Raw genomic sequence first — 23419 nt, forward strand, 5'->3', positions numbered from 1 at the left:
TAATGCCCCGTACACACAGTCGGACTTTCTGTCCTACTTGGTCCGGCACACTTTTTGACGGACTTTGTCCGCCAGGTGCGCCGGACTTTAAAACGGACGGACTTGCCCACACACGCCCGGACTATTGCGGCGGGCTAAGTCCGCCCGTCTTTCCGACGGACTTTCGCCGGAGTTACGGCGGACTTCCAGAATGAACGGACTTGCCCACACACGGACAAGTCCGTTCATTTTGAACGTGACTCAGGTGCGACGGGACTAGAAAAGGATGTCAATCTTGCCGCTTTTATCGGCGAGATTGACACCTTGCGAGCCCCGTCGCGGGTCATACCAGGCCCTTAGGTCTGGTATGGATTATAAAGGGAACCCCCTACGCCGAAAAAACGGCGTGGGGTCCCCCCTAAAATCCATACCAGACCCCGATCCGAGTACGCAGCCTGGCCGGTCAGGAAAGGGGGTGGGGACGAGCGAGCGCCCCCCCTCCTAAACCGTACCAGGCCGCATGCCCTCAACATGGGGGGTGGGTGCTTTGGGGGAGGGGGGCGCCCTGTGGGGCCCCCCAATGCCAAAGCACCTTGTCCCCATGTTGATGAGGACAAGGGCCTCTTCCCGACAACCCTGGCCGTTGGTTGTCGGGATCTGCGGGTGGGGGGCTTATCGGAATCTGGGAGCCCCTTTTAATAAGGGGGCCCCCAGATCCCGGCCCCCCACCCTATGTGAATGAGTATGGGGTACATGGTACCCCTACCCATTCACCTAGGGAAAAAGTGTAAATAATAAAACACTACACAGGTTTTTAAAATATTTTATTAAACAGCTCGGGGGGATCTTCCTCCGGCTTCGGGGGTCTTCTTCCGGCTTCGGGGGTCCCTCCGGTTCATCTTCTCCCGGCATCCGGTTGGTTCAACATCAACATCACCCAGTGACCACGCCCCCTAAAACGTCACAGTCCCAGCATGCCCAGGGACTGTGACATCAAAAGGGGGCGGGGTCTCCGCCTATATAAGTCACAACGCAGCCCTCGGAGAGCAGTCCAGCCGGAGAGAGCATCGTGTAAACATCTGGAGAAGAGAAGAGAAGACAAGAAGCCCAGAAGACAAGAAGCCCAGAAGTCCGGACCTCTGCTGGCAAGAGAGCTACCTGAAGACAGCGGAGGAGCCGGCCGAAGAACCAACCGGACGCCGGGAGAAGATGAACCGGAGGGACCCCCAAAGCCGGAAGAAGACCCCCGAAGCCGGAGGAAGATCCCCCCCGAGCTGTTTAATAAAATATTTTAAAAACCTGTGTAGTGTTTTATTATTTACACTTTTTCCCTAGGTGAATGGGTAGGGGTACCATGTACCCCATACTCATTCACATAGGGTGGGGGGCCGGGATCTGGGGGCCCTCTTATTAGAGGGGGCTCCCAGATTCTGATAAGCCCCCCGCCCGCAGACCCCGACAACCAACGGCCAGGGTTGTCGGGAAGAGGCCCTTGTCCTCATCAACATGGGGACAAGGTGCTTGGGGGGGGGGGCCCGCAGGGCGCCCCCCTCCCCCAAAGCACCCACCCCCCATGTTGAGGGCATGCGGCCTGGTACGATTTAGGAGGGGGGGGCGCTCGCTCGTCCCCACCCCCTTTCCTGACCGGCCAGGCTGCGTGCTCGGATCGGGGTCTGGTATGGATTTTAGGGGGGACCCCACGTCTTTTTTTGGCGTAGGGGGTTCCCTTTATAATCCATACCAGACCTAAGGGCCTGGTGTGCCCCGCGCTCGCCGCAATAGGAAAATTTGTTTTTCCTATTGCAGCGAGCGCGAAATGCAATACCCTGCCCTCGCGTTGTATCTGGTCCTTTGGACCAGCATACACACGAGCGGACTTTCCGTCAGACCAGCACAAAGACAAGCAGACTTTCCACCCGAAACTGAGTCCGACGGAAAGATTTAAAACTTGTTTCAAATCTAGGTCCGGCGGGCTTTTAGGAAAAAGTCCGCTGGAAAAGTCCGCCGGCGCCTACACACGGGCGGATTGTCCGGCACACTCTGGTCCGCTGGACCAAGTATGCCGGAAAGTCCGACCATGTGTACGGGGCATAACAATTGCGGCAATACCTCACATGTGTGGTTTAAACACTGTTTACATTACGGGGGCGACTTACGTATGCGTTCGCTTACATTCTTTTTAAAAATATATATATTTTTTTGAATTTTTATTCTTTTATGTGTACACTGTCCTATTTCTTTTTTTTTGGTTTTCCAAGGAATGTAAATATCTTTCTTTTTTTTGTTTATATAAAAAAAGTAAAAAACCCAGTAGTGATCAAATACCACCAAAAGAAGGCTCTATTTGTGTGGTATAATTATTATTTGGGTACAGTGAGCGACTGCCAGTTAAAGTAGCGCAGTGCTGAAAAGCAAAAAATGCCCTGGTCATGATGGGTGTAAAACCTAAACAGGACAAGTGGTTAACATAATGATCCATACCAGGGACACATCCCATTATGGACTAATTATACTGTATATAGATTTAACCCAGAGATAAAAACAACATTATTGTCCCAGATAGTGTTGAATTGCATAAATCCAATTCTATCACCAGAAGACCTAAAATAGAAATTCCTAGTCTAATGCCCTGTACATACGGTCGGATTTTCAGCCGGAAAATGTGTGATAGGACCTTGTTGTCGGAAATTCCGACCGTGTGTAGGCTCCATCACACATTTTCCATAGGAATTTCCGACACACAAAGTTTGAGAGCAGGCTATAAAATTTTCCGACAACAAAATCTGTTGTCGGAATTTCCGATCGTGTGTACACAAATCCGACGGACAAAGTGCCACGCATGCTCAGAATAAATAAAGAGATGAAAGCTATTGGCTACTGCCCCGTTTATAGTCCCGACGTACGTCACACTCCACCACTGGAGGAAGGTGGAGTGTGTGCAGCTTGCTGTTGCTGCATCAAGACAGACCTGTCTGAAAAGCTGTCTGCCCTGTGTGAGACTACATCCCTGTCCCTTCTTTTTTATGGGTTTGATGTCTGTGGAGCCTAAAGAGCCTGGTTGGAGATCATCTGTTTTCCTGTTACTGAGCCCAGAGGTGGCTCCATAGCGTGTACAGACGCAGCTAAACCCTGTGTCACACGCTCTAAGGTGAGCGCAACTACTTTGGGGGTCACCAAGGCACATCACGGCATGATCTGGGCACTGGGGTTCAGCGATTGAATTTCTCTGTGAAACACTGTGAAACACTTTTTTGCACTGCAGTTTTACCTTTGGAACTTTTTCACTGCACATTGCTGTGGGATATTATCTTGAAAGATTTTTATCACGGATAAGGACATTATTATTTCAAGCATTGCATATCACTTATATATGGTTTTGATTTCACCTATCACCTGTATGATTTATTGCAGTTTATTAGCATAAGATACCATATTTATAGCGCATGTTTTGGTTCACTTAGATTTATTTAATACTATTAATCAATGGGAGTATATTTATGGATAGATGTAGAATATTATTTGCACACTGCACTTTGGATATAATACGCATGGCCTTTTGATATATTTCTTTGGCACATTTTTTTTGTTAGTTCGATTTAATTGATTATATGAGCTATGCAGTTTTTATGGATATATTAGGAGTAAGCCCAATGCACTTTGGATGCAACATTCAGTAGCACGATTTTTTTATGCATATAGAGTTCATTTGTTATTAAGCACATTGCACTTTGGATGTGGAATTTGGTAGCACATCCTTTTGGATATATGGTATTATTTTTGTTCTGAATCGCATGCGCACAGCACCTTTGTATATGATACCGATAGGGAAAACACATGTATTGATGTACACCTAAGCGCAGCGCATTTTTCTTTAATTATATCTATTGCACGGTCATGAAAAACGTGATCTGCGTTTGCAGCTGGGTATTTAGTTTCATAACTGTTTTTGTTGTCCAGTAGGGCATCGGATTATTGTGGCTCGCAAGATTCTCTCTATATAACAAATGTTGGATGTGAGCTTGTTGTCGGAAAGTCCGACTGTTTGTATGCTCCATCGAACATTTGTTGGCGGAATTTCCGCCAACAAATGTTTGAGAGCAGGTTCTCAAATTTTCCGACAACAAACATTGTTGTCGGAAATTCTGAGCGTGTGTACAAAAGTCAGACGCAAAAAACTCCACGCATGCTCAGAATCAAGCAGAAGAGCCGCACTGGCTATTGAACTTCATTTTTCTCTGCTTGTCGTACGTGTTGTACGTCACCACGTTCTTGACGTTCGGAATTTCCGACAAGATTTGTGTGACCGTGTGTATGCAAGACAAGTTTGAGCCAACATCCTTCGGAAAAAGATCCACCACGGTTCTGTTGTTGGAAAATCCTATCTTGTGTACAGGGCATTACAGAGGAGGCTTGGTGCCAGAATTATTGCTCTCACTCTAACAATTGCGGTGATACCTCACATGTTTGGTTTAAACACTGTTTGCGTTTGCAGGGGGGGGGGTAACTTACGTATGCATTCACTTCTTCATGGAGGGATGGGGCGCTTTAAATAAAAAAATAAATAAATAAAATTTGTATGAAAATATTTGTACAGATTACAAGACTACTAAATGTTTTCCATACATAGTAATATTTGTATATTCATTTCTTTATTTTAGTCAAAGTACACCCTTGGGATGTTCTCCAGATCAGCAATTAGCGATTATTCCTGGATAACAGAACTGCTCCATTCAGATCAATTCGGGGATCATGTTTCAGATGTCAGACATTCTGATATTAGCAATGACCCAACCAGCACCTTTGGTATTTTGTACTTCACCAACAAGAGAGGGCAAATCAATGAAATAGATGCCAAAGATGTTCAACTGATACAACAGTACAGAAGTCGTCTCGGTAAGGATTTTATAATATATATATTTATTAAATACATGTACACCCAATCAGTGAAATTTCATATAAGATTTAACATCCTAATGTCATTTCAACCACCAATCAGGTAAGAAAGCCTCACCCCCTAACATTAACCTAACATTTTAACCCTAACTAAATATCTAAAAAACATGGTCCCTGTTACCTTTAACCAGGGGCGTTGCTAGGTCTACAAAAGATCTGGGGCTAGAGCCCATAGCAGTGTAGTAAAGAAAGTCATACGCTTGGGCGGGCATACACATGTATATACAGTAATATATGTGTGTGTGTGTATATCCCCAGAGAGCCCCCCCACTTACATCAGGGTTTCCAGAGAGCCCCCCTTACATTAGGGTCCCCAAAGAGCTTCCCCCTTAAAATCAGGGTCCCCATAGAGCCTCCTCCTTGCATTAGGGTCCCCAGAGGGCCTCCCCTCCCCTTGGGGACACCTGCAGAGACTCTGGGCTATGGGCCCCAGATTCGGGGCTATAGCCCCAATAGCCACCCCCTAGCGACACCACTGCCTTTAACATTGCCATTATTGGCACTTTTGTAATTGCTATTGTTATTGATATTACCACTCATTTGCTAGTACTGGATAACATCTGCTACCTATCTGTGGTTTTAATATAACATTGTTTATTTTGATAAATTAAAATGTTTAGATGTGTGCCCATGCAGGGCATTGGATTTTGTATATGACACATTGCTTCTTACCCACCAGATTTTTCTGGATTACTCACTTGTTAATATCACTTACCATGATCCAATAACTGACTAATAATATTGTCAAAAGTATTGGGATGCCTGCCTTTACACACACATGATCTTTAATGGCATCCCAGTCTTCGTCCGTAGGGTTCAATATTGCGTTGGTCCACCCTTTTGCAACTAAAGGCAGGTGTCCCAATACTTTTGGAAATATAGTACCATATATACTCGAGTATAAGTCGAGTTTTTCAGCACATTTTTTTGTGCTGAAAGTGCCCCCCTCGACTTATACTCGAGTCAAGCACTTTTCTGCAGCAAAAAAATTCATTTTCCGATCCAACTTTGGGGCCCCGTATCTCAGCGTCACTTGGTGCTATGAACCCCAAAATTGGTGTGCAAACCCAGTGGATCTTCTACCACAACATATCCAAAGCTTGAGTACCTATCACCACGATGCCCTGAGATACATGGCCCCAAAATCGATTCGGAAAATGCCATTCTCTGCTGCAGAAAAGTGCTTGACATTTTTTGAACCAACTTTGGGGCCCCGTATCTCAGGGCCACTTAGTTCTAGGAACCCTAAATTTGTTGTGCAAACCCATTGGACCTGGTACCATAACATCCAAAACTGGGGTTCCTAGCACCAAGTGGCCCCGAGATACGGGGCCCCAAAATAGGTTCGGAAAATGTCATTCTCTGCTGCAGAAAAGTGCTTGACATTTTCTGAACCGATTTTTGGGGCCCTGTATCTTGGGGCCACTTGGTGCTAGAAATACCAGCTTTGGATATTTGATGGTGCTAGTTCTACTGGGTTTGCATACCAAATGTGGGGTTCCTAGCACTAAGTGGCCCGGAGATATGGGGCCCCAAAATCAGTCAACTGTGTCTATCTGCAGCAATGTCCTTTCGGGACCCTTTGGGTTCAGAGACCCCAAATTTTGGCTACAGCTAGGGGGCATCTAGGAACCCTTAACTACCGAGTTTGAAGTTCGGGGAACCTATGGCTGCAAATGGGCACAGTGAGGCTGCAAATGGGCATTGTTGACCCCAGGGCCGGATTAACATAGGGGCTGATGGAGCTGCAGCTCCAGGCGCCTGCCTTAAAATCGGCCCTCACAGCCAGCAGTATAAGCCTGATTTCTCATGTCCATAAACTTCTCTGGGACAGGAGAAGCTGTGTGTAAATGGAGGGGTGTCTGGCTGCATCTGTGTTGGCTCACTGTGTTTATTACAGTGTCACAGTGCACAGTTCCCCCCCTACACAAATGGCTCTGCCTTCCCCCTCCCCTCTCTCCTCTCTCTGTGTGCAGTGAAGGAGCCGTGTGGGCTGGGAAACAGAGCAACTGCAGCCGGCAGATAGAAGGTGAACTAAACACATATCTGAGTGATAACTTTCTGACCATCCAAGTGTGAGCTCAGTGACTGGACTCTTATCTCCCTTCTCTCCTCCTCTTTTACCTTTATCTTCAGCAATGGCTCTTATAACTGCAGTCAATATGTAGACTTGGCTCCTTTTGCTTTTAGGTTGGTTCACACTGCTTTGCTGTGTTTTGGCCCATTGCTGGTGTATCCGCAGTTTTCCTGCGTTTTACCCACAGTCCTATTGATTTCTAAACTGCAGATACACAAGCAGTGCGCCCAAACTGCAGCAAACCAGTGTGAGCCCAAAGGCTGTACACACCCCCCTCTATAGAACTTGGTCTGATCAATACTGCTGGCATTCATTTTACACACAGCCATACCATCCCAGATCAGGAGGGGTGGGGGCTCCAGGGATTTGTTTGACTATGCTTGCCCTGTCCCTTCTACCCATCCTGGAAGAGTCCTGGAGGGAGTGGCAGGCTGCTGGTGGCAAGTGGCACACTGTATCTGGTGGCAGGCTGCTGGTGGCAAGTGGCACACTGTATCTGGTGGTAGGCTGTGGTTGGCAAGTGGCACACTGTATCTGGTGGCAGGCTGCTGGTGGAAAGTGGCACACTGTATCTGGTGGCAGGCTGTGGTTGGCAAGTGACACGCTGTATCTGGTGACAGGCTGTCAGTGGCAAGTGGCACACTGTATCTGGTGGCAGGCTGCTGGTGGCAAGTGGCACACTGTATCTGGTGGTAGGCTGTGGTTGGCAAGTGGCACACTGTATCTGGTGGCAGGCTGCTGCTTTTAAGTGGCACACTATCTGGTGGCAAGTGGCACACTGTATCTGGTGGTTGGCAAGTGGCACACTGTATCTGGTGGTTGGCAAGTGGCACACTGTATCTGGTGGCAGGCTGCTGGTGGCAAGTGGCACACTATCTGGTGGAAGGCTGCTGGTGGTAAGTGACACACAGTATCTGGTGGTAGGCTATGGTTGGCAAGTGGCACACTGTATCTGGTGGCAGGCTGCTGGTGGCAAGTGGCACACTGTATCTGGGGTCAGGCTGCTGGTGGCAAGTGACACGCTGTATCTGGTGACAGGCTGTCAGTGGCAAGTGGCACACTGTATCTGGTGGCAGGCTGCTAGTGGCAAGTGGCACACTGTATCTGGTGGCAGGCTGCTGGTGGAAAGTGGCACACTATCTGGTGGAAGGCTGCTGGTGGTAAGTGACACACTGTATCTGGTGGTAGGCTGTGGTTGGCAAGTGGCACACTGTATCTGGTGGCAGGCTGCTGGTTTCAAGTGGCACACTATCTGGTGGCAAGTGGCACACTGTATCTGGTGGTAGGCTGTGGTTGGCAAGTGGCACACTGTATCTGGTGGCAGGCTGCTGGTGGCAAGTGGCATACTGTATCTGGTGGCAGGCTGCTGGTGGCAAGTGGCACACTATCTGGTGGAAGGCTGCTGGTGGTAAGTGACACACTGTATCTGGTGGTAGGCTGTGGTTGGCAAGTGGCACACTGTATCTGGTGGCAGGCTGCTGGTGGCAAGTGGCACACTGTATCTGGGGTCAGGCTGCTGGTGGCAAGTGACACGCTGTATCTGGTGACAGGCTGTCAGTGGCAAGTGACACACTGTATCTGGTGGCAGGCTGCTAGTGGCAAGTGGCACACTGTATCTGGTGGCAGGCTGCTGGTGGCAAGTGGCACACTATCTGGTGGAAGGCTGCTGGTGGTAAGTGACACACTGTATCTGGTGGTAGGCTGTGGTTGGCAAGTGGCACACTGTATCTGGTGGCAGGCTGCTGGTGGCAAGTGGCACACTAGTGGCAAGTGGCACACTGTATCTGGTGGCAGGCTGCTGGTGGCAAGTGGCACACTGTATCTGGTGGCAGGCTGCTGGTGGCAAGTGGCACACTATCTGGTGGAAGGCTGCTGGTGGTAAGTGACACACTGTATCTGGTGGTAGGCTGTGGTTGGCAAGTGGCACACTGTATCTGGTGGCAGGCTGCTGGAGGCAAGTGGCACACTGTATCTGGTGGCAGGCTGTGGTTGGCAAGTGGCACACTGTATCTGGTGGCAGGCTGCTGGTGGCAAGTGGCACACTGTATCTGATGGCAGGCTGCTGGTGGCAAGTGGCACACTATCTGGTGGAAGGCTACTGGTGGTAAGTGACACACTGTATCTGGTGGTAGGCTGTGGTTGGTAAGTGGCACAATGTATCTGATGGAAGGCTGCTGGTGGCAAGTGGCACACTGTATCTGGTGGCAGGGAGCTGGTGGCAAGTGGCACACTGTATCTGGTGGCAAGTGGCACACTGTATCTGGTGGCAAGTGGCACAATGTATCTGGTGACAGGCTGCTGGTGGAAAGTGACACACTGTATCTGGTGGCAGGCTGCTGGTGGCAAGTGGCACACTGTATCTGGTGGCAAGTGGCACAATGTATCTGGTGGCAAGTGGCACACTGTATCTAGTGGCAGGCTGCTGGTGGCAAGTGGCACACTGTATCTGGTGACAGGCTGTCGGTAGCAAGTGGCACACTGTATCTGGTGACAGGCTGTGGTTGGTAAGTGGCGCACTGTATCTGGTGAAAGGCTGCTGTTGGCAAGTGGCCCACTGTATCTGGTGGCAGGCTGCTGGTGGCAATTGGCACATTGTATCTGGTGGCAGGCTGATGGTGGCAAGTGGCACACTGTATCTGTGGCAGGCTGTGGGTAGCAAGTGCCACACTGTATCTGGTGGCAAGTGGCACACTGTATCTGGTGGCAAGTGGCACACTGTATCTGGTGGCAAGTGGCACACTGTATCTGGTGGCAGGCTGCTGGTGGCAAGTGACATGCTGCATCTAGCGGCAGGCAACTGTGGAAAGTGATATGCTACATCTGGTGGCAAGTGACAAGCTCAGGTCCCACTGATTCTGCATCATGGTGAGTTGAACTATTTCACTATATATTACAATGTAGTAACTGAAATAATGGAATTTGATCATCCTGACTAAGGATGAGCTCCGGCGTGTTCGCATGCTGCACGTGCCGATCCCACCAGGAAGTCGGCACGGCGCAGCACTAATCACAGGCAGCGAGACATTTCCCGAGCTCTGCAGCCACACATCGGGAAATGTCTCACTGCCTGTGATTAGCGCTGCGCCGTGCCGACTTCCTGGCGGGATCGGCACGTGCAGCATGCGAACACGCCGGAGCTCATCCTTAATCCTGACACCATATCAAGCATGGTGTCAGGATGATTGATTTTATGTACTAACACCAGCCATTTGCCTGACAAATCACCTCCACCGCCAATTTCCCCGCCAACCCTGAGACTACATCCCCCACCCTCATCTTTTTTTGGGAAGAGGGGGTTGTCTCTGAATGACAGTTTGGAAATGTGGTCTCCCTATGTTGCTGCTGGTGAGAGACCGCATAGCAGGTGGTATTGGTGGTGTTGCTGCTGCTCAGAGGCTGCACGGCTGATATTACTGGTGAGAGTTTATTTAATTTGTTTTAGCGAAAAATTGTTTGCATTTTCATTTTGTTTCCATAAAAAGGCCCACCAAAATCCTCAGCACCAGGCCCATGATGCTCTTAATCTGGCCCTGGTTGACCCTCTTTTCCACTTACAGTAGCTGTGCATTTCTCACCCTCGTCTTATACTCGAGTCAATAAGTTTTTCCCATTTTTTTGTGGTAAATTAGGGCCTCGACTTATACTCAGAACGACTTATACTCGAGTATATACGGTATATATTGGATTTTAACAACATTCTCAATTATGCATACACATGAAATTAACCAAGATTTATCCCGCTTAATGACCAGGCAATTTTTTGCGACACGGCACTGCCTTACTTTACCTGACAATTGTGCGATCGTGTTTGTACCCAAACAAAATGTATGTCATTTTTTTCCCACAAATAGAGCTTTCTTTTGGTGGTATTTGATCACCTCTGCGGTTTTTATTTTTTGTGCTACAGTATAAACTAAAAGAGACAACTTTTGAAAAAAAAGCAATGTTTTTACTTTCTGCTATAAAACATATTAAATATAAAAAATGAAATTTCTTCATCAATTTAGGCCAATATGTATTCTTCTACATACATATTTTTGCTAAAAAATGCCAATAAGCGTATATTGATTGGTTTGCACAAAAGTTATAGCGTCTACAAACTATGGGATATTTTTATTTATTTTTATTTAATTATTCTACTAGTAATGGCGGCGATCAGCAACTTTTAGAGGGACTGCTATATTTCAGCGAACAAATTGGACACCAAACTGACACTTTTGACACTTTTTTGGTGACCAGTGACACTAATATAGTGATCAGTGCTAAAAAAAATATACACTGCCACTGTACTAATGACACTGGCTGGGAAGGGGTTAACATCAGGGGGCAATCAAAAGGTTAACTCTGTGCCTAGACAGTGTTTTTTTACTGTTGGGGAGGTGTTTGTACTAGAGGAAGGCATAGATCAGTGTCCCTGCTTTGCAGAGGCACAGGATACATGCCTTCTGTACTGACAGAATGACGACCTGGCTTGCCCTGCCACAGTATATCTATGGTGGGTGGTCCGCAAGTGGTTAAAATCAAATTGTTTTATTGTTTATGAAGAATCATAAAGCCAGTACATTAAAAGCATGTTGGCTGACAATGTAAACATCCAATCATGTCGGGGGCGGAGCCGGCGCGCAGCATGTGAGGACGTCTGGAGAGGAGCTCTCCCTGCAGATTCTAGATCCTGACCTAATCCTGTGAGCTAAAGCTGGCATTTTTGCCCTGGACTGCTGGGGCATGAGTGGAGGACCCTCCGGAGAGCCTCAGGGGATAGTGAAGTATGGGCCTCTGTGGCCAAAAACACCGGGGGAGAGATTGGCCCGTTATGCCTGGGGCTCTCAAGATGGCGTTGTGGCGCCAAGGAGAGAGGAGTATGAGGAATGGCCGCGGCTCCGGCAGCATGAGGACACAGAAAGATCGATGCCTGCTTCCTCTGGTCGGGTGAGTCCCAGAGTACAGAGAGACCGCACTATACGCAGGGGGAGATGTGCTCATACATGGTGCAGACAGGGCCTTGGAGGAGGAAGAAGAGCCGTCCCTTAAGCAAATAATGGCTGCCATACAGGGATGTCAAACTAAGCTGCTAGATCATTTTGGGGAACTACAAATGGAATTCTCCTTTATGAAACACGATATGCAGAAGCTTAGAGAAAAGGCCCAGGCTACTGATCATCGCACTGCTGCTTTGGAGGACACTGTTAGACCTATGAGCACTGATAACCAAGTCATTAAAAAGACCCTCTCTGAGCACACTCTTAAAATGGCCGACATGGAGGACCGCATGAGAAGAAATAACATAAGGCTGGTGGGGTTCCCTGAAGGAGTGGAAGGTAGCCATCCTGAAGAATTCTTGGAGGAATGGCTGAAAGAGAATATGGCCCCTGGAACTTTCACTGCTATGTTCGCCATAGAGAGGGCACACCGAGTACCAGGTAAACCCCCACCAAAGGGAGCAATCCCCAGACCCATGATAGCAAAGATTTTGCACTTTAGAGATAGAGAAATATCCTGAAAGGGGCCAGGACAGGCCCTGAGCTGAAGTGTCATAATTATCGGATATCTATTTATCCTGATTTCTCTGCCACCATGCAAAAACAGAGGGCTTCCTTCTATCAGATAAAGAAACGGCTTAGAGAACTGAACCTGATGTACAGTATGCTATATCCAGCAAAACTACGCATTGTGGATAATGGCAAGGCATTTTTTTTACCACCCCCACGGAGGCTTCTGACTGGCTGGATGCGAGGGGACGCCCGAGAGGAGGGGGATCTCCAAGATCACCTTAAATCCATACATACAGATGGAGGGGATTTTGGGGGATGAAGGATGTCAGGGGAGGAAATCTGGCGGACGCTGAGCTGATCTTTTACCACCCCTTTTTCCCCCTGGCCCATTCTACATAATTCCAGGATGAACTGACTAGTGACATATGATGTGGCCTTATGCACCTGGCAGTCCGGAGAGCTACAGAGGGATTATGCTTTTTGCCTTCAAATGCTCAATTGTACATTTAACACTGAAGGAATCTGCAGGTTTTTTCTCCTTTCGGAAACAAAAGTTTTTTTTTTCTTTACTTGTAACTTGAGGAGTGGAACAGGAATTTTTCCTCTCCTTTCTGAACACATATAATTTTCTTATTTTTTTGTTATAGGTTTTTTTCCTATTGTTTTTTTTTTTTTTTTCTCCAACTTGAACTTACTCCTCGCAGTGCTGGAGCCTGTGTGACTTTTTGAAGTCGCACATCCGTTATAACCTCTTTTGGGTTAAAGGTTTTGGGAATGAAGTGCCTTGCAAGTTGGGGGCGGGTACGGGGTGGGGGGAGGAGAACAAGGGAGGAGGAGGGGGGAGTAACTGGGATAATTGTCATTATGCTTTATGTATGCTCATAATTTCAAGTTCATTTCAAATATTCGTTGTTTGCCTTCTATGTTGCTGCCCAACAGGGCAAGGGGAGGGAGTGGTGGAGCTCTGGAAGATATCCTACCAAAGTTTTAGGAGTGAGGGGAGGGGAGGGGAGGAGGTTCTTGTTTTATATACTATGGCTGTGAAACTTAGAGTGATCTCTTGGAATGTCAGAGGCCTTAACTCAAAATTTAAAAGATCACTGCTCTTTGCTATCTCAAAAAATATAAACCACATTTAATATTGTTACAGGAAACACATCTGCAGGGCTCCAGGGCTCTCTCTCTCTAAAAAGGGCGCATATTGCTGGAGCCTACCATGCAAGTTATTCTTCATATGCTACGGGAGTGTCCACACTAGTAGCTAAATCTTTACCCATACATATCCATGCAATTAAAACGGATATAAAGGGTAGATATGTTATCATAGTGATAAAAGTTCATAATAGATTCATGACCTTTGTGAATTTGTATGTCCCGCCTCCCTTCTCCTTGTCTCATTTGAATGATATGCTTCAAGCGGCTTTTGAGATAGCGGAAGGGAGGATTTTCATTTTGGGAGACTTGAATGCGGTGGTGGATCCGACAATGGACAAGTTGGATGCACCGCCAAAAACGCCAACACCACTAGCGAAGTGGATGTCAGTTCACGGCTTCTGTGACGCATGGCGGGCGAGACACCCAGAGATTAGGGAATATTCTTGTTACTCTGAGACACATAAAACACTGTCTAGGATAGACACTGTGTTGGTTGAACCTGAGGGACTGCAAATGGTGGCTGGGGCGAGGTACTTACCTAGAGTGCACTCGGACCATTCACCTATACTAGTAGATATTGTAGTAGGACAGAGACAGGGAATCAGACACTGGAGGATGGAGGCTAGTTGGTTACAGGAGGAATATGTTAAAATTAAATGTACTGAGACTATTCAGCTGTTCTGGAAAGAAAACAGGGACGCTGGTTCTGATCTCATAAAATGGGAGGCATTCAAAGCTACGTTATGAGGGGTGTTCATGGCGGAGGTGAGTGGCTTCAAGAAGCAACTAGCCTCTTCAATACTGGACAGGGAACGTGAGGTATCTCTAGCTGAGGCAGAATACGTTAGGCGACCGACTAGGGACGGCTTGCGCACTCTCCAGGATAAGACGCGGGCATACAAGGAAATACTGACTGATCAGACTACCAAACTCAGACTTGCGCAGCGTAGACATATTTTTGAATTTGGGGACAAAAATAGTAGACTGTTAGCATATTTGGCATGACCAGAATACACACCCATATGTATAATGAGTATCTATGATCAAAGTGGGGTGGAGGTGAGTAATTCCAAGGATATACTACAGGTCTTTACCCAGTTTTACAAAGAACTTTACAAGTCATGCATCCCACCAGGAGGTAACACTCTAGAAAATTATCTGAATGATATTGAGCTTCCTAGGTTAACAAATGTGGATCATGATGAATTGGAAGCTGACATAACTGTGGAGGAGGTTGAGGGGGCGATAGCTTCTTTTGCCCCTAGGAAATCTCCGGGCCTAGATGGTATACCCTCGGAATGCTATACTACCTTTAGTGGTGGACTGGCGCCCCGACTATTACGAGTGTTCGTGACTGCGCGGCGGGAAGGGAGACTTCCCCCCTCTATGAGAGAGGCCCTGGTGGTTCTAGTACATAAAGGGGGAAAAGATCCTAAAGAATGTGAATCCTATAGACCCATCTCGTTGATGAATGTCGACACCAAAATTCTAGCGAAAGTATTGGCGGGGAGGCTACAGTCGGTAATTCTGAAGCTAGTTAACCCGGATCAGACGGGCTTTATAAAAGGGCGTTGTGCACAAATGAATGTTAGAAGGTTATTTATTAACCTACAGACTGAACATGACAATTCCGGGGAGAGAGTGGTGGCCTCTTTGGACACCAAGAAGGCCTTTGATTCGGTGGAGTGGGGCTATCTGTTTGGTCTCCTGGAGATATTGGGATTCGGGCCTATATTTATATCCTGGGTGAAGCTGTTATACACTGACCCATTGATCAGGGTGAGGGTAAATGGAATTATATCTGAGCCCTTTCCTGTCCTCTGGGGGACCAGACAGGGGTGCCCGCTCAAAACTAAGGGATACTCCTCACATGAATGGACTTCGGGTGGGGGGGATTGAGGAACGAGTCTCCCTTTATAGGGAAGACATGCTCCTGTATCTGCAGGATCCGGGTGCTTCGTTATCCACGGCCTTCCGGTTGATACAGGAGTTCGGAGACTACTCTGAGTTCCGTATCAATTGGAGCAAATCGTCCCTGTTTGCTATAGATGACACAGTGTCGGTCCCGGTGGATTCCCCCATTCAACTGTCCCAATCATTTAAATATCTGGGAGTTGTGATTCAACTTCCCATTTCGGGGTATCTGGACCTTAATCTGAAGCCGGTAATGGAGGCTCATCGTGAGAAGGTGCAGCTGTGGAGGAATATGCCATTGACAGTGATGGGTCGCATAAACCTATTTAAAATGATTTTCCTTCCAAAGCTGCTGTACGTTCTATCGAACTCGCCTGTATATGTCTCGGTGAAACTGTTCAAACGCATAGACTCCATTGTGGTGGATTTCTTGTGGGGATCCAAGGCCCCCAGGTTATCCCTAGCAATCCTGAAGCTACCAATAACTCGAGGGGAGTTGGCTATGCCGGATATGAGATCCTATTTTTTTGCATCCCAAATGACATTCTTGCATTAGTGGTGCTTCCCCCAGGTACCTAATGCCACTACTCTATTGGAGGCGGCTGTGGCCACATCTCAGGAAACATTATTGAATATGCTGTTTAGAAAGGAGATACCAGGGAGAGGGGTGGGGTCTGTTATGGCACTACCAGGTAGGGTGTTTCACCTATGTGCACAGAGAATAATGGATGATCCACTATGGTTATCACCTAATTGTCCTCTCTGGTACAATAAGTCCCTAAAAGAGTTCTGCAAAATAGAGGATGGGCATAGATGGGCCAAATTTGGGATAAAATATCTTCATCATATATACCAGGATGGTAGGCTAACATCTTTTGCACAACTACGGGAGCAGTTTGGTGTACCTAGGACCTGGCAGTTTAGATATGCCCAACTGCAGCATGCAGCAACAGATAAAATAACAAAATGTGGCGCTAGAAAGTGGTGTTCATTATTAGGCAGGACAAACCAGAAAAATCGTCTGGGTGTCAAGTATGCGTAATAAAGAATTAATGAGAACAAAATACAAAAAAAACAACACGATTGAAGTGTGTGAAAGGACACGGGTGTGTCTGTGAATCTAAGCCAAATGCAGCAACAGACCAGTTCGGGGGGGCGGAGGTGAAGGTACAAAACACAGCCTTGGAAAGGGTCCTGATCGACCCGGAACCAACTAAGCGTATATCTAGATACTACAAGGAGATTGGATTGGGAGGCCCTGATCTGACTGCTAGGGCCAGAATTAGATGGATGACTTTTATTCCGGAACTGACTGAGGACTTGTGGCAGGAGGTGCTCGATACATATCTTGTATCGGTGATTTCCTCCACGGACAGAATGATACAGCTTCGATATTTACATCAGATGTATTACACTCCAACCAGATTATTTAAAATGCACAGAAGGGACAATCCAGAGTGTCATAAATGTGGGGGAGATGAGGGAACTTTCCTTCACATGGTATGGGATTGTCCTAAGATAAGACCAATGTGGTCCCAGGTGACCGAGTTCATATCGGACCACTTTGGTCTTCCAAACATATGTTCTCCTATGAGGTGTCTGTTGGGGATTTTTGATCAAGAAGAGATTAATACGAATACAAAACTGTTTCTTAGACTTCTCTATTTTGGCGTGAGAAAACTGATCGCTCGAAGATGGATTCATGATGAACAACCCACCTTGGGAATGTGGATAAAAATAATAAATGCTGATATACTTTTATATAGAATGACATACGAGGCGAGAGGAGCCCCCAAAAAATTTAGGAAAGTGTGGTATAGGTGGACTGAGTCCAAAAATACTTTACTGGCAGAAGAGGAAGGGAGCAGTAGAGATGAAGGAATGTAGGCAATGATGAAGGTAAACAGTAGGGTGTTGAAAGAAAGGATGCATACAATATTATGAGCAGATTAATAATGAAGGGGGGAGGGAAGGGAGGGGAGCAATTTAATCTGGGGTTTTTTTTTTTTTGGTTGAAACTAAGTTTCTAAGGTTCATGTCGACTGTTCTGACGCTCTTCTCTTTGAGTGGTTCTTCAATAAAATATTATATATATATATATATGTAATAATAAAAAAAAAAGAGCAAAACACTCAGGTTGAATGAAGTAAAGGGATCTCTACCATTGACAGGAATAACTATATAAAAAAAAAGTGAAACTGGATATGTTTTGTGTGTAGAGATAATATGATATCTTTAATGAGATGTATAACAACCTATTGGTTAAAGAATGTGATGTAACATGTCAATATGCTCAATAAAAATCTTGTTTAAAAAAAAAAAACATCCAATCATGTCACTGCACAGTACATCTCTATTGTCCTACAGATTCTATAGTGTATTGTTGAAATCATCATCTTAAAAGTGGGGTGTGGGATTTTTTTCCGATCTTGTTTCAAATTCTTACTCGGGGAAAGACTGTGTTCTATGCATCAGAACTGACCTTACATAATGTCAGCCCATATAAAAATATGTTTTGCTTCAAAGGTTTTGGTGAGGCCCTCTCAACAACTGTCCACACCAAACATGTCAAAAGAACCTCAGAGGCCTGAGGGACGATGTGCCACCATATCGTTACAATCAGGGTAGAACCACAAAGCACAAAGAGGTGCTTGGTGTCTGGCCCTACCCAGACCATTAAATTTAGTTAATAAGGTTCTTGTGACATGTTTGATCTGATGAGCAATACATTACACTATATCAGTGTTTCTCAACTCCAGACCTCAAGGCGCCCCAACAGGTCATGTTTTCAGGCCTTCCATTATTTTGCACAGGTGATTTGATCAGTTTCACTGCCTTAGTAATTACCACAGCCATTTCATCTGAGGGAAATCCTGAAAACATGACCTGATGGGGCACCTTGAGGACTGGAGTTAAGAAACATTGCACCCCCATGGCGTCAGAGGGAACGGGGTCACCCGTTTATATCACCGTGTGGCCCCGCCCTCAGCTATATAACAGCTTCAACCAGAAGAAGCGTCACTTGGCGGAAGCCTCCCATGGTAACTATGTATCTATGTAACTGTTGCGGCTCCAGACCTCAAGGCGCCCCAACAGGTCATGTTTTCAGGCCTTCCGATATTTTGCACAGGTGATTTGATCAGTTTCACTGCCTTAGTAATTACCACAGCCGTTTCATCTGAGGGAAATCCTGAAAACATGACCTGATGGGGCACCTTGAGGACTGGAGTTAAGAAACATTGCACCCCCATGGTGTCAGAGGGGACGGGGTCACCCGTTTATATCACCGTGTGGCCCCGCCCTCAGCTATATAACAGCTTCAACCAGAAGAAGCGTCACTTGGCGGAAGCCTCCCATGGTAACTATGTAACTATGCAACTGTTGCGGCTTTTATTTATTTTTTCTTCGGTCGGGCGGCGGCGTGTATTTACATCTTTTTTATTTTTTAATAAAGGACTTGTCCCAAGCTGTCTCTTGTCTTTTTTTACCATTTTTGACACTTTTTTTGTGAAATGGTAGGGGCACAATGTACCCCATTACCAATTCACATGGGGGGGCCGGGATCTGGGTTTCCCCTTATTAAAGGGGGCTTCCAGATTCTGATAAGCCCCCCGCCCACAGACCCCCACAACCTCCGGGCAAGGGTTGTGGGGATGAGGGCCTTGTCGCCATCATCATGGGGACAAGGTGCTTTGGGTTCAGACCCAAAAGCACCCTCCCCATGTTGAGGGCATTTGGCCTGGTACGGTTCAGGAGGGGCACTCTCTTGTCCCCCCTCTTTTCCTGTGGACTGACAGGTTGCATGCTCGGATAAAGGTCTGGTATGGATTATGGAAATTTGGAGCAGGGTTCACCTTAATTTTATTATCAGACCTGAAGAGCCTGCATTTTGGGGGGACCCTCATGCAATTTTTTTTAAATTTTGGTTCAGGGTTCCCCTTAATATTCATACCAGACCCAAAAGGCCTGGTAATGGACTGGGGGGGGAACCCATGCCCTTTTTTTCAATGACTTTTATCTATATTGCTGAGATCTGACAATACATTACAGCCGCGATCAGTTTTAAATTACAATTTTTCCTTTAGAAATACCATTTTGCTCTCGGATTGTTCTAAACACAGGTAAAATTTGCCACTTTACAGGCATACTATAGACACCCCCCAGGTACGAAATTTAAAGGAATATTACACTTTTATTGTTTCACTTTAAGCATTAGTAAAATCACTGCTCCTGAAAAAAACGTCCGTTTTTAAAACTTTTTTTTTGCATTGATCCATGTCCCCTGGGGCAGGACCCAGGTCCCAAAACACTTTTGATAACAATAACTTGCATATAAGCCTTTAAAATGAGAACTTTTGATTTTTCATGTTCGTGTTCCATAGACTTTAACGGTGTTCTTCTGAATTTTTTGCCTGTTTGGATGTTCTGGTGCGAACTGAACCAGGGGTGTTTGGCTCATCTTTACCTCTAAGTCATGCCGAGTCTACATACATTGCTATTCTCTGAGTCTAACTGTTTGTGCAACAACATCACATGTGGTTGTATGGCAGTTCTCTGTATGAAGGAGCTATGTATTTTATATTTTTTCACACATACACATTTTGTCAGTTGGTTCATCAGATGATTTACAATTTGTTTTTTGGTAAGTACTCTTTTACATTAAATTACAAAATTTACTGTGTGGTGCTATTGGTTCTTGTTCAGTAGAGATTGACAATCAGCTTAATAATAGACCACATGGTGAATGTCCTATACATACTTTCTTGGTAATAAAGTCCTGGCACATTCATCTCAGGGTTGGTTCTTTCCTGAGTAGAAAAAAGGACGGGCACCAATGTTGTTAAAGAGGAAATTAGATACATTTAAAAGGGTTCTGTTGGTGGTGGGGGGCCACAGAATACCTGAATATTGCTTTCCTGGACACAAAATTCTACACAATTATTTTCCATCTGGTTTCACAGGTTAATCTGGTCAGACTACACACACACATACACAGCCCTTTGCTCACTAGAGATACGGATTATTGTGATAGTTCTCACCCAGACAGTCACTCACTATCTCTCTTGTAGGGGACAACTGTAGCTTATTCCTATAGACCTATTGCATTATCTTTCAAGAGATAACATCTTCCAGAGACCTCCCAGGAGGAAATAATCCATCAGTGGTAAATCTGTAGGCCCTAATTGTCTGGGTAGAAAGAAATACAACTCACAGCACCATCACCTCATGGCAAAAGCCATGGAGGGAAGACCACATGCCAAGAAATGTGCAAAATATTTAACACCTGCCCAGTACACATTGCTGGCCCCCCGAATCTCGGTGATTGGCTGGGTTAAACGATAACACTCTGTTTACAGACAATAGCCTCTGACAGAAGGAATAAGAATCCCTGTATCGGGAAACCTTATTAGGTACATATATAAAGGATGATTATAGTCAACTATTTCCCACAGGGCACATAAAAGTGAAAAAAAGAATTTGGAAACATACTAGATCCCTATCACTGAAAAATTAGGAAAGAAACAAATATGCACATTAATCCCAATACTACCTCATTATGCCTTCCTATGACTCTCTATATTGTGAGCTCCAGTGACTATAGCCACTTGGGATACAGTAGATTCCCCATTAACACTGCCACTAATGAAAGTAAATTATTGGCAATTTTATCTTCAAGAAGACTGTGACTGTAATAAATGATGATGATGATGATGATGATGACGATGATGTCATGATCTGTACATACAGAAGGAAGAATGTAACTCTTATTAATACTTTGTGTCTACAGGGAAGGATAATGTGATCATAGCAATGGATGATGTGGAGGACAGCAGTGATCAGAAGAAGACGCGGATATTGGAAAGTCATCCTGATATAGAAGATTTGTACCACAATCTCTTTTTATTCAGTCAGCAGGAAAAGTCATCAGAGTATAAAACCTTATTGTCATCTCTGCTGAACGTAAATGAACCTCGCCAATGTTAAATCCGATTTAGGGATCTTCAAACAAGACATTCAGATGAGATAGTAGATCCAGATCTTAAGATAAGATAAGTAGGTGCTTTATTGTATACACTGCAGTGGAGAGACACACCACACAAACCGATATTCAGCACTACCAGGCTGAATGGAGTAGGAAGTGTCTCTGACTTAAAAACATCAAGTTTAACAATATATACATATGAATATGCATAAGTTCTAGGCATGTTATAAGTGTGATCGTATAGTTTAGTCCAATCAGCATTCATATCTTCTTAGTAGCAAGGGAACAGTTTAATGGGTGGTTAAATCATGTGACTGATAGAAAGCGAAAGAAAACCTGGGCGCCGCCATGACGGTACTGGATCAGACCAGCCAAATAAGACTGTTTATTTCTCTGAGCAAAAAGGGAGTAAACTGTTGCTTCTTATCTGGTGGTGAAGGTCATCATAAACTGAAAGCTCTGTCTAAGAAGAAGCAAGAAAGCAGAATATATATATATATATATATATATATATATATATATATATATATATATATATATATACTCAACATTATCAGACCCCTATAATTCTACTCATTTTCCTCCTCTTGACCCCTATGGAGGGGTCACTACCATATCTTCCCTACCTAGTATGACACCAGAGGGTCCACAGTGCTACTTCACATCTATGTGGAGTAAAGTTCTTTTCAGGGTGTATGTGGATACACATCTTTACTCATTCACATCACCCATCTCGGCATCATACAAATCTGCTAATCTGACTTTTAGATAACACTCTATCTCTTCCTTGGGGTCATCTTCCTCAGTTCTAACTGCCATTGTAGTAATCCTTGTATTTCACATTTAGCACACCTAAAAAAAACAAATAAACAAGCAATCCTATAATGATGATTCCTATGAGGACAAAAAACTGTTGAATCCATGAAAATTTACCATTTTTAAACAAAGTGTAATCTGGGTTTGTCATATTTCCTATCATAATGTCACATTGTATACCTCTTTCCATTACTAAACAATGGGATATTCCCAAAGGCCTGAAGTTTTATTTAACATAAAATGTATTTTCACAATAATAGAACATTTGTGGTATTTCTAGACATACTGGTATTTTGGGCAGCTTTGTATGGCTTAAACTTAAAATGAAAATAAATAGGCACTAGGTGTATGCCTTTTTTTAACTGTCTGGCCTATGTGAACATATCTAGCAAATTACTCCTTATGGTGGCGTATATCCACATCAATGGTGGCGTATATCCACATCACTTTACAGCTGGAGCAGTTGTCAGGAACACTTGGTAGGGTTCTTTAAACTTTGGTCTCAAAGATACTTTCACATTTTCTTTTACCAGGACCCAATCACTGGCTGTAAATCATGTTTTCTAGTTACTTGATCTGGATCTGGAAAAGAATCAAAAACAAACTTGTGCGTCGCAGTTAGTTGCATGTATTACACAAATATATAACAAAACAAAATCATTATACATTACAGCAGTCTGATGTGGAAAATACAACCCTGTCCTAGGTGGGACCCCAACAAAATCTCATAAGGGCTCAAGTTCTCTGACCTATAAGTAGGGTTTTTCCTGATGCTGTAAAGAACCAGAGACAACAGGTTCTGGCCATTGTTTCTTCACTGACCTATCTTCTCTTTTCCTGCATTAATTTAGCAAGCCTGTCTTTAATAATTCCACTATATTTGTCTACCTTCCCTGAACTCTAAGGATGATAGGGGCATGGAAGGTCTGCTCAATTGCCAAGCCCTTGCATATAATTTGTATGATCTGTCCAGTGAAATGTGTTCCTTTGTCAATCTCGATAGTCTCCAAAGCAGCATATTACTTCGGAAAGGAGCTTCTTTGCTGTTGT

At 45.3% G+C, this 23419-nt stretch overlaps 1 protein-coding gene across 1 annotated transcript in view; it reads left to right on the forward strand.

Moving 5' to 3' along the window:
• LOC141148217 (kinesin-like protein KIF13A) overlaps positions 1-22731 on the forward strand; it is a 74052-nt gene extending 51321 nt beyond the window's left edge. Inside the window, exons 8-9 of the mRNA XM_073635456.1 lie at positions 4638-4872; positions 21359-22731. Of these exons, the coding sequence (XP_073491557.1) occupies positions 4638-4872; positions 21359-21555 (432 nt within the window). The 3' untranslated portion in view covers positions 21556-22731. The remainder of the gene's footprint in view (positions 1-4637; positions 4873-21358) is intronic.
• Positions 22732-23419: the final 688 nt, after the last annotated feature.

Source organism: Aquarana catesbeiana, linkage group LG06, assembly GCF_042186555.1.
Source record: "Aquarana catesbeiana isolate 2022-GZ linkage group LG06, ASM4218655v1, whole genome shotgun sequence".
Classification (NCBI taxonomy): domain Eukaryota; kingdom Metazoa; phylum Chordata; class Amphibia; order Anura; family Ranidae; genus Aquarana; species Aquarana catesbeiana.